The 12,963-nt window shown below is 41.0% G+C and overlaps 1 protein-coding gene across 2 annotated transcripts in view; it reads left to right on the top strand.

Moving 5' to 3' along the window:
- The window catches only part of LOC138566244 (rab GDP dissociation inhibitor alpha-like), a 398,413-nt gene that overhangs the window by 249,804 nt on the left and 135,646 nt on the right, over positions 1 to 12,963 (top strand). For both annotated transcript variants that reach the window (XM_069643321.1, XM_069643322.1), the window contains exons 3-4: positions 1,068 to 1,164; positions 3,706 to 3,840. In XM_069643321.1, coding sequence (XP_069499422.1) covers positions 1,068 to 1,164; positions 3,706 to 3,840 — 232 coding nt within the window. The remainder of the gene's footprint in view (positions 1 to 1,067; positions 1,165 to 3,705; positions 3,841 to 12,963) is intronic.

The following is a 12,963-nucleotide window of genomic DNA, read 5'->3' as shown; positions in this document are numbered from 1 at the left end:
CTCATCTATGGATCTCTTTGGACTTCGTATGTATTTTGAAACCAATTCAAATACTATTGGTATGACCAGTTGTGTTTTGCTATGCTGTCATGGTGTAGTGGTTTAATTAATAAGAGATTTTTTTAAAAACATATTCAGAAGTACAAATCCACAAAAATAGTAATTAAAAAACATCATAAAAAGGATAATGAATACAAAAGTACTTGTAAAAACAGTTTGAACAAAGATCATGAGTCCCCACAAACGAAAACAATTTATCAATCTTCAAAAATGATAACGTGCAAGCAGTATTACCCAGAGTTATGATCTAAAAGCTATGGCTATTTTAAAGAGTAATTATTATTGTTATTATTAGGATATTTATTGAGCATTGTCCTATCTATGGGAAGTAACAGAGCATTTTACAAGAGTTACATTTTGTCTACAACAGACTCTCCATCTTTGTCCTCACCACACTCAATTGTCGGACCAGCTCAAACCTTTTTACCTCGATCTTGAGGATACAAGAAGAAGGTCAACCAACCCAAACTCGCTACAATTCGGGAGATTGAAGTTTGTTTAAAATCACTTCACCCAGACCAATGGGTGAACCTAAAGACATTTGTATAATACATGTATATATGTTGTTATATGAATCTACTTATGCATTTTATTTATTTATATAAGTTAATACATGTATATATTAAGGAAAATGTGTTCCTCTATCCTGGGACTAATTCCTCTATCCTGGGACTCTATGATTGTGCCTGCTTGGATGAATGCTTGCATGAACAATATACATTGGTATTTTTTTTATTTTAATATTTTTTATTGATTAAGATACAAATAATAATACATATGTTAGCAAGTTACAGACTTTGAGCAGAATTTATAACCGTAATAGATGAACAGAGATTGAACACATTGGTATTTCTATTGTGGGTGATAGGGCGGGCTTCAAGGCGTTCCTTGGCTTGCACCCTGTTTGTCCCTACGGATCCAGTGTAGCTCTTCCCAATGTCTGACCATGTTACTGAATCGCTTGGCAACCGTGCAGATCCTTTTTCTGAATTCATATCTCTCTGCAGCTGTACAAAATGTTTCATTCGATCGCAGCCTCTGAAACAATGGGGAGAGGCAGGGAGTGGAACGTCGACCTGGCACCCAAGTTTCTCATGGCCAATGGTAGGTGAACCGAAAAGATCATTACGTTTAAAGACTGTGTATACTAGCGATTGGCTTTGGGACCATATATACTCTAAACATAATGTTTTCGAAGCAACAAAGAGAGAACATATATTTCAAAAGTAATTATTTTCAAAGCAATACCTCCCAACAATAGGCTCCAGGAAGCCCAATAAAGACTGGTAGATTTGTCAGCGACACATACTGTGGGACCAGTCCATATGGTATGCAGTGATTATGTGGAATCACAAAATAACGAAACCATTTACAACGAATCCAAAATAACTAATTCCAAAATAACGAATTTGGGAAAAAAAATTAAATTGGGTTGGGAGTGGAGATAGTGATTTTGGGGGTGGGGGAAAAGTATTAGGAATAGAAAAGTGGGGAGGTCCTTTGGGGAGAACCCCCACCCAAACAAAGAAAAAAGAATTTGTTATTATTTTGGAATGAGTTATTTTGGTATTAGTTGTAATTGGATTAGTTATTTTGTGATTTCACATAATCACATGTAACCGTCCATATTGGGTAGAAGGACCTGGTAAAGGGACATATTGTTGTTATAAACTGTTCTCGAAAAGTTGGATAAATCATTCATTCTGAAAGAATATTAACCTTTTATAGATATAACATGGATTGCTACAATTTGAAGGATAATTTCCTGGGCAACAGATTTTTTAACATGTATTAGTTTACTATTCCATAATAGCACAGGCCACAGTATAATCCCCTAGTCTTGTTATGATCCATTTCTTTATTTTGCTTCTCAGGTACTTGTTTATACATATTCCATACACAGTCACAAGGTTAGAGGGACATGCAACATGTTTCTTCCTGTATTACACTAATGGCCATGAGCCTTTTTCAGTCAATATAAAAGAGTTCATCAAGCGCTTAGGGCTAGAGTACTGAACCCTTCACACCGTGGCCCAGTCCCCCGAACCTTCGCTACAGATCGAACTGAATCGTGGGGGTCTACATTTCTATTTTGCTCAGCATTAGTCGAACATAAAATAGTGATTCATTCGGATCACAGGTCTTTACAGTTAAAAAAGTCCTTTTAATCCGTCCATCTCAAATTGTGCCCTTGCAGGTAGCGTGTTTCTGTTCTGACCTTCTCCCCTCTGAAATGCGTGCTCCTTGCATTCACCCACACACAAACATCTCTTGGTGCAGGCACTTCTGTCAGTTTGCTTGCTACTCTCTGATCTTCCTCTCTGCTAAAGTGTGGATGTTGAATCAACTTTGTCTGGTCGAAAAAGCCTCCACAAATCAAGGGAACGCTTAAGCACATCTTGAGTCCATCACACCTGCCCAGGACCCCACCCCGGGAGAGGCCCCACAACTGCCTGCCTGATGCAAAGAAGTCAGTGTGTATTTTTAACACAACATAACTTTCACATCATGATATTGTATAGTGCACTGATTACGCTCTGGGCCTGATTCATGGAAGTGTTTTATAATGGCGCAATCCCATAGGAAAACATTCCATGAATCAGGCCCTCTGTGCCTCTGTGACTGCAGACTAGCTGTTGATCAATGAATTCTGCATTCAGTGTAGTGCATAAGGTTTGCGCGTTCGCTACAGCACCACTTGAGTTGCATGGTCACCTTTATTTGGGGAATGTATTGGTCACTTGCCATGTTGAAATCTGTATTGTGGACTTGAGTGCCATGATAGCATGCTATTCATTATATAGCACTTTAATCAAAGTGCTAGATATAGATATTTTTATATATAATTATCATTACCCAACCAAAGTTGGCACTCATTGAAGTACTTCTGAGTGAGTTGGCTTTGCCAGGATTAGAACCTGCGCCCTGCAGATCATGCACAGATGGTATCTAGTCATTTCATCGGAAATAGTTTCATCTAATGCCACACCATCGAATTATATTCAACGAAAAGCACTACCATCGAATTACCTTTTCATTGACTATAATTCGATGGCGTTATCCATGGATATGTACTTTTAATGTAAAATATAGAATGTCGATGCTTTTATTTTCCATGCATCGTTTTCGATGCAATGACTATAAACCCGCGCAGATCATAGCAGCATGTACAGGGTACACTCTTAAAAAAAAGCCTTGGACATGGTTTAACTGGCTATAAGGGTGCATCAAATGTAATGTATTGGTCATTTGTCTATTCCACAGAACAAAGACGTTTGCCTCATTGCTCACTCTTGGCAGCACTACTTGAAAACCATGCTCACTTTCTAATGTCAGTCTGTGTTTGGGTATGCACAAAACATCAGCAATCTTCCTCGGTTTAAGATATGTTATTTATAAAGCACTTAATGCCTAGAGGTTTCTAAGTGCGGACCCGGGGATCGAACCTGTGTTGCTCCACGATGTCTTGCTTTCAAGGGGGATACGTTGCCGCTGAGCTATCCTCCCAAGACAGCATGTCATACAGCTTTCACTCCAGGATAACACACTTTGAACTGACATCATACTATATGCTTTCTCTTAATAAATAACACACTTCCTTGTTCCTTTCTTCCCCGGCTCCCACACTTCATTACGCCCCACAAGGCCAGCTGGTCAAGATGCTGCTGTACACGGAAGTGACGCGCTACTTGGACTTTAAAGTGGTCGAAGGCAGCTTTGTGTACAAGTCTGGAAAGATCCATAAGGTGCCCTCGACAGAGGCGGAGGCCATGACTTCTGGTGAGTAGGCGATTTCGCCATGTACTATGTCTGCCCTTTCCTACAGGCTTATGCAATGAAAGTCCAATGATAGCTGGGGACTACTCGGTCTAAGTGGGAGGGGGCATCCTTGTCCATGTGTGTGTCTTGGATGTTAAAGGGGGAAGATAGTAATGGTGAAGTAGGTTGTATGTAAAATCAGAGTGGTACATTACATTTCAGAGTGGTCAAAATACCGAACAAAGAAGGGAAAGATAGGACAACTATGGCACACCCTAGTGAGGAAAAATATTTGTAAATAGTAAGAGTCAACTTGGACACTAGGTGTTTAGAAAAAATGCTTATCAAGTATGAGGTGCAGAGGAGAGAGGGGCAACCATGACACCTTGGTTGCACAATACAATGAAGAGAATTTAAGTTCCCAAGCCGGGAACTTACGTCCCCTGCACACTATCTAATATCTGGAATACCAGACCAACAAGTAGATATATCTAAAAAGTTAATTTTGCTTAATCATTTCAAGGATGTCTGTAAATGGTAATGCATAGAAAAAGGTAATTTGTTTCAAAACAATGACTTTGAATCAGATAAGGTTACAAGAAACATTCTTCATTGTTTATTCTTGATGTTGAAGCTGTGGAAGGCCCAACGCGTTTGGAGTGCTACAACACTCTTCATCAGGGGCAATAACAAAGGTTTCTAGGAAAAAATATATATATAATATGTACATTAGGAATATATTTACACCAACAACATTTGTTCAACAACATTTCCATATAACTCATTTTAGATCAGGATATGTATCACAATAACCCATGACATACAAGGATTACCTATGTAGCAGAACGTATGACATTTTAAATATACTGAGTACACTCTAACCCACAAGAGGACGACCTGTCCCTCGTTAATAACTGTAGAGACTGATGGCAAATTCACTAGGTTAATAGTATCTTCTCTGCTATGATCGAATGAGGAAATATATAGAAAAAATATATATAGAGAATAACTCCTAAAAGTCAATACATTGAAGTTCTAATATGGTAAAGTGAGCAACTGTGCAACTATTTAGAGAATCTAACCTTGTGTTTTTTTTAAAATGGGAGAGGTACTTCAAGAGAACGGGGGTGGTCTGGGACGGGAAATCCAGTCCTTCGTCTAAACAAGACAGCGGGTCTTTTGATGGTAAGTCCTTATCTGTAGAGATGAACATCAAAAGCGTCTATTTAGACAGTTATGTGTGGCATAGTTGTGATAGAATAAGTTAAGCCAGTAATGAGTCACTTACAGCGGTAACGCGGTTGACCAATAGCAAGGATAGCTGAGGGGAAGTGGTAGTCAATGACCGCAAAAGGTATGGAGGTTGTTCAGGACTGGAGCGCTGAGAAAAAGTAGGTAGAGTCTCAGTAATGGACACTAGAAGTGAACAGGGTGTTCGAAAGCTTTGTTGTAAAAAACATTGGGTTGAGCCAGTATTGGAAGCTTAAAATTCTTACCTAGTGTATGACAGTGTGGCACACATGGAGACCAGCTGCCGAAGGGTTGCTCGACTCCTTGGCAAGTGCCGCCACTGTTTATCAAGTAGTCAGTAGTGTGACGTAATCACGTGCTTGCGTGTGATACGTCATAATGTGCGCTGAGCTCCAGGCTCAGATGGATGAAAGTTAGACACAATGGAATCTAATTAGTCTCCTCTGAAAGGATGCTCTACAGGGGCAAGTAGGGCTATAAGAGCTAAATCAGTTGAGTGAAAAGAGAAAAACAAACCGCGGCGTGTTTACAATGTGACGTCATCACGCAACCGCGTGAATGACGCAACATGTAAACAAACCTAGTGTCGGGGTGAAGGAAATGTTATAATGTGACCTCTAGGGGAATGGCAATGCCCAATATGTGCATAACCCTTAATGGTTGAAATTAATATAATTCATGCGAGGGTCCGGAATCCAGATGGCTAAGCTTATAAAAATCATATGGATCAACATCCACGTATTTAAAGTGTCATGAATAATATACAACTAGAAAACTGGAGTTGTAGTTGTAGTAATAAAAAATAGTTGATACTAATGGTTAGGTACATTCTTATAATGCAACCAACCAATGCCATTCTGCCCACCCGTTTGGTTCACAGTCTAGTAAAGGGAATATCAATTGTACAGATTGTATATTACCGGGATGGAGTCAACAGAATGACTGGATATGAATAAACATTGAAAACATTTTAACATTTCTATTCAACTGTCCAAGTTAGTTGGTTCACAATCTTATAATCTGGTTATGATAATTCTAACCAATAATCATATCAAGTGTTTTTAAAGAGACATTGATGAAGATGCATGGAAAGAGAAAATTTAGTGTAGGTGTTATTTAAATGAATGGACCTAAATAGTATTCTTCATTTAGACCGAGTGGGGTCATTGCATCTAGTCTATGAATCCAGTACAATTCTTTTTGTGCCAAAAGTTTGGGTAAGTCACCTCCTCGTTGGAGGGGGTGTAATACTTCTAGTATTGCAAATCTCATTTGCGAGATGTTATGCTTATTGTCTCTAAAATGCCGGAATACAGGTGACTTCACATTTTTTGTGCGAATCTGGGACTTATGTTCAGTCCATCTTTCTTTAGCTTTTCTACTGGTTTTCCCAACATAATATTTCCCACAGGGGCATCTAATGGTGTAGATGACATTTTTGGAATCACAGGTTGCAAAGTTTTTTAGGAAAATCTTTTTACCATTGTTCGGATGTCTGATGTGATTGCCTTTGATGATGTTCGAGCAGTGTTGACAATTTAGGCACGGAAAAGTGCCATTTCTTGATGGCTTCAAAGTCCTTTGAGTAGATATTTTAGGTCTTTCAGCTTTGATTAGCATATCTCTGAAATTCCGTCCTCTTTTGTATGCTAGCATTGGGGGGACTGGAAAGAGACGGTCTACACATTGAAGTACTCTGCCCAGAGCTTTCAAGTCAAAAAAATCATCACTAAGAATTGGGATCTTATAAAATCGGATCCTAACCTCAACCGTCTCTTTCCAGTCCGACCAATGCTAGCATACAAAGAGGACGGACGGAATTTCAGAGATATGCTAATCAAAGCTGAAAGACCTAAAATATCTACTCAAAAGACTTTGAAGCCATCAAGAAATGGCACTTTTCCGTGCCTAAATTGTCAACACTGCTCGAACATCATCAAAGGCAATCACATCAGACATCCGAACAATGGTAAAAAGATTTTCCTAAAAAACTTTGCAACCTGTGATTCCAAAAATGTCATCTACACCATTAGATGCCCCTGTGGGAAATATTATGTTGGGAAAACCAGTAGAAAAGCTAAAGAAAGATGGACTGAACATAAGTCCCAGATTCGCACAAAAAATGTGAAGTCACCTGTATTCCGGCATTTTAGAGACAATAAGCATAACATCTCGCAAATGAGATTTGCAATACTAGAAGTATTACACCCCCTCCAACAAGGAGGTGACTTACCCAAACTTTTGGCACAAAAAGAATTGTACTGGATTCATAGACTAGATGCAATGACCCCACTCGGTCTAAATGAAGAATACTATTTAGGTCCATTCATTTAAATAACACCTACACTAAATTTTCTCTTTCCATGCATCTTCATCAATGTCTCTTTAAAAACACTTGATGTGATTATTGGTTAGAATTATCATAACCAGATTATAAGATTGTGAACCAACTAACTTGGACAGTTGAATAGAAATGTTAAAATGTTTTAAATGTTTATTCATATCCAGTCATTCTGTTGACTCCATCCCGGTAATATACAATCTGTACAATTGATATTCCCTTTACTAGACTGTGAACCAAACGGGTGGGCAGAATGGCATTGGTTGGTTGCATTATAAGAATGTACCTAACCATTAGTATCAACTATTTTTTATTACTACAACTACAACTCCAGTTTTCTAGTTGTATATTATTCATGACACTTTAAATACGTGGATGTTGATCCATATGATTTTTATAAGCTTAGCCATCTGGATTCCGGACCCTCGCATGAATTATATTAATTTCAACCATTAAGGGTTATGCACATATTGGGCATTGCCATTCCCCTAGAGGTCACATTATAACATTTCCTTCACCCCGACACTAGGTTTGTTTACATGTTGCGTCATTCACGCAGTTGCGTGATGACGTCACATTGTAAACACGCCGCGGTTTGTTTTTCTCTTTTCACTCAACTGATTTAGCTCTTATAGCCCTACTTGCCCCTGTAGAGCATCCTTTCAGAGGAGACTAATTAGATTCCATTGTGTCTAACTTTCATCCATCTGAGCCTGGAGCTCAGCGCACAGTATGACGTATCACACGCAAGCACGTGATTACGTCACACTGCTGACTACTTGATAAACAGTGGCGGCACTTGCCAAGGAGTCGAGCAACCCTTCGGCAGCTGGTCTCCATGTGTGCCACACTGTCATACACTAGGTAAGAATTTTAAGCTTCCAATACTGGCTCAACCCAAGTTTTTTTACAACAAAGCTTTCGAACACCCTGTTCACTTCTTGTGTCCATTACTGAGACTCTACCTACTTTTTCTCAGCGCTCCAGTCCTGAACAACCTCCATACCTTTTGCGGTCATTGACTACCACTTCCCCTCAGCTATCCTTGATATTGGTCAACCGCGTTACCGCTGTAAGTGACTCATTACTGGCTTAACTTATTCTATCACAACTATGCCACACATAACTGTCTAAATAGACGCTTTTGATGTTCATCTCTACAGATAAGGACTTACCATCAAAAGACCCGCTGTCTTGTTTAGACCTAGGACTGGATTTCCCGTCCCAGACCACCCCCGTTCTCTTGAAGTACCTCTCCCATTTTAAAAAAAACACAAGGTTAGATTCTCTAAATAGTTGCACAGTTGCTCACTTTACCATATTAGAACTTCAATGTATTGACTTTTAGGAGTTATTCTCTATATATATTTTTTCTATATATTTCCTCATTCGATCATAGCAGAGAAGATACTATTAACCTAGTGAATTTGCCATCAGTCTCTACAGTTATTAACGAGGGACAGGTCGTCCTCTTGTGGGTTAGAGTATACTCAGTATATTTAAAATGTCATACGTTCTGCTACATAAGTAATCCTTGTATGTCATGGGTTATTGTGATACATATCCTGATCTAAAATGAGTTATATGGAAATGTTGTTGAACAAATGTTGTTGGTGTAAATATATTCCTAATGTACATATTATATATATATTTTTTCCTAGAAACCTTTGTTATTGCCCCTGATGAAGAGTGTTGTAGCACTCGAAACGCGTTGGGCCTTCCACAGCTTCAACATCAAGAATAAACAATGAAGAATGTTTCTTGTAACCTTATCTGATTCAAAGTCATTGTTTTGAAACAAATTACCTTTTTCTATGCATTACCATTTACAGACATCCTTGAAATGATTAAGCAAAATTAACTTTTTAGATATATCTACTTGTTGGTCTGGTATTCCAGATATTAGATAGTGTGCAGGGGACGTAAGTTCCCGGCTTGGGAACTTAAATTCTCTTCAAAATACCGAACAAATACAGAATTTATTTTTTATTTTTTATTATTGGACGGGTTACTGCCCAAGCCCCCTGTTTTTCGATCCTTTTAACCCCACCACAACCCCATCCCCACCCATTTTAACCCATTACCCCACTACCATATATATATTTAATTAAAATGGTATTTTGGCTTTCGGGGAAACGTACCACTCTGATTTATTTTCGGTAAAATGACTGGGTACCGTAAAGTACTTAAAGAATGCGAGCATAGGCCAGAAGGCATCAAGGCGCTATGAAGCAGCAAACCGGTAAGCCAGTAAAAAAAGACAGCTAGGACAGATGCGTTTTCAGAACCCTACGGAACCGGGCATGATCAGTAATCTCATGCAGCATCAGAGGTAGAGCGTTCCACTGTGAGGGGGCAAGAACTGAAAAGGAATGTCCACCTAACCGCGCTATTTGACGGCATGTCATTTTTTTAAATGTTGAGAAGAAGAGTTTTGGCCTTTTAGTAACAACCATGGGTTACCCCATGGTTGTTACTAAAAGGCCAAAACAACCTGGGAAAGTGGAAACCTGCGTTGACATGCGCCTACCTAATGCATCCATCAGAAGAGAACAGCACATCACCGCCACGTTGGACAGAATTGTGACAGACCTCACAGGGTCCCGGTTCTTCTTCAAATTAGACCTAAATGCTGAAGCTACACCGTGATTCAAGATATATCACAACATTTTCGACCCACCTAGGCCTGAGACAGTATAAAAGATTAAGCTTCGGAATATCCTCTGCAGCGGAAGTAGTCCATCAAGCAATCCAAAAAGTCATCCAAGGGATACCCACAGTACTAAACGTCAGTGATGACATCCTCGTACATGCCAGCAACAAAGAGGAACACCTACACAGGCTGAATTGGTACTTGGCAGATTGGAAATGGCTGGAATCACCATCCACAGAGAAAAGTGTGAATTTCTGAAGGAAGAAATTACCTTTTTTGAATACGTATTCAACAGCAATGGCGTGTCCGCTAACCCCCTCAAGGTGGCAGATATCAAAAGAGCCTCTCCTCCCACCACACCAACGAAGGTGCGCAGCTTCCTAGGCATGGCAAAGTAATGCAGCAGGTTTATCCCGAATCTGGTAACAATTTCGGGACCATTGAGGGAACTGACCAAGGCTAGCACTAAGTGGGACTTGAACACCTGCTGTCAAGACACCTTCGAACAGTCGACGGACACTACCATAGTGTACTATGACGCCATGCTACAAACAGAACTATATGTGGACGCCAGCCCTGTCGGAATGGGAGCCATCCTGGTCCAGCCGTCGCACAATGGTGAGGTCAGGACAATCGCGTATGCATCACAAGCTCTGACACCAATGAAACAGCGATACTTACACATAGAGAAGGAGGCCATCACAGTCCTATGGGGCTGCAGACATTTCCACCTGTACCTATATGGGCAAAAGTTCACTTCTTGAGTACACAGCATGTCTCACACCACATGGCTAACAGAAGGTGATTGATAGCCTGTTTTGCTAAAAACTGCGTTGAACAATTGAAAGGGCCAGGTATTACCCCATCTTGTGTCCATTATCTGCCCAGTGCTTTGCTGATGATAGTTATTTTGGATCTGTTTAATTGCTCGGGAAAATATAAAATGCCAGGCAGCTCATAGTTTCAGACACGTAAAGAAAGCCTGCCCCTACCAGTGCAGTTTAGGGAACTGAACTTCTGCAGTTTCCAGATGACAGGAGAGTTCTCTTAATCCTTAATGCATGCAAAAAAGGCACACCTGAACTCAATTATGTGTTCATTTATTTGTTTACAAGAAAGTGCAATACGTCGACTAGAGAGCTGATGGCCTTGCAGCAGAACTGTTATTGTGTTTTGGTCATCAGTATCTTGGTCTGGCAATCCTGGTCATTCCTCGTCTACTTTAGCTTTAAATCTGGTTAGACAAGCTGGGTTCTTCGCTCACGAAGTGCGCGCCTACTGAAATGGCTTAATTTGCTCTGACAATGGTATGTCCTGCGCCTGGTTGAGAATGCCTCTGGGTCAAGGTGTAGCACTCCACAAGAGTTGTGCTGTTGGGGGTAAATCATCAGTCACCCCTAAAGTTATGTTGGAGGAACTATAGTGGGTAATGCATAAAACCGGGTGATGTTGGGGAACAACGCAGACAATCTATGACGTGGCCGAAACATGTCTGGGTTTGCTTGTTCTTCCATGCAAAGGGGGCGAGGACTAGCAGTTTGAGCTGGGCTGTTGCCACTGGTGGCAATGCCAATGCTGATTTTCATCAGTTTGGGCTGGGCTGCTGCAAATGGTGACAATATCAATGCTGATTTACATCAGTTTGGGCTGGGCTGTTGCCACTGGTGGCAATGCCAATGCTGATTTTCATCAGTTTGGGCTGGGCTGCTGCCACTGCTGGCAATACCAATGCCGATTTTCATCAGTTTGGGCTGGGCTGTTGCCACTGGTGACAATATCAATGCTGATTTACATCAGTTTGGGCTGGGCTGTTGCCACTGGTTGCAATGCCAATGCTGATTTTCATCAGTTTGGGCTGGGCTGTTGCCACTGTTGGCAATACCAATGCCGATTTTCATCAGTTTGGGCTGGGCTGTTGCCACTGGTGACAATATCAATTCTGATTTACATCAGCTTGGGCTGGGCTGTTGCCACTGGTGGCAATGCCAATGCTGATTTTCATCAGTTTGGGCTGGGCTGCTGCCACTGCTGGCAATACCAATGCCGATTTTCATCAGTTTGGGCTGGGCTGTTGCCACTGCGTGCAATACCAATGCTGATTTACATCAGTTTGGGCTGGGCTGCTGCCACTGCGTGCAATACCAATGCCGATTTTCATCAGTTTGGGCTGGGCTGCTGCCACTGCTGGCAATATCAATGCTGATTTACATCAGTTTGGGCTGGGCTGCTGCCACTGCGTGCAATACCAATGCTGATTTTCATATGGCTGATTCCCTTCTGCAATGAAGCAACAGACAGACTGAAAAACGGTGGAAGTTCGCCGAATGCAATGCCAGTAGTGAAGACTAATTCTAAACCTATTGATCAAATTTTTGTGCAGCAACATGCAGATATTAAAAACATCTTCGGTATACAGTTTTTTTATACCTCTATACAGATATGCAATCCAGTGGTGGCAGGGCCACGGTGAGTGGAGGGGTGATAGCACCAGAAGAGGCTTGGGCTTCCCTTCCTCCCGGCAGAGGAGGTGGTGCTTGAGGGCGATGTGAACTCACTCACAGTAGGAATGTCCTTCATTTCGTGGAGGTATGGGGTAGAATTTAAGGGGTTCAAGAAAGGCAAAGGAGCAAAAGCAGGAGGCAGAACTGGGTGGCTGGGTAGAGATTGAAGCAGTCATGAAGCAGGCCTGGGAACATCGAGTGCAAGAGACCGAGCTCCGGTAGAAGGATTAAGGGAGGCTAGTCCATGCATAGATTGAAACACAAGAAATCATTTGCATGGCTAGCCACCCAGTGTGATGGCTCTGCCTATAGCTGGGGTGAGGATTCTGGAGGTTTTAGAGGGAATGGGATTGAACTTACGTGTTAAGGACTTGCGGACGGGATCCCACAGCATTCAT

This window comes from Ambystoma mexicanum, chromosome 2p, assembly GCF_040938575.1.
Source record: "Ambystoma mexicanum isolate Mex_15411 chromosome 2p, UKY_AmexF1_1, whole genome shotgun sequence".
NCBI lineage: Eukaryota > Metazoa > Chordata > Amphibia > Caudata > Ambystomatidae > Ambystoma > Ambystoma mexicanum.
This window is presented reverse-complemented; position numbering and strand designations above follow the sequence as displayed.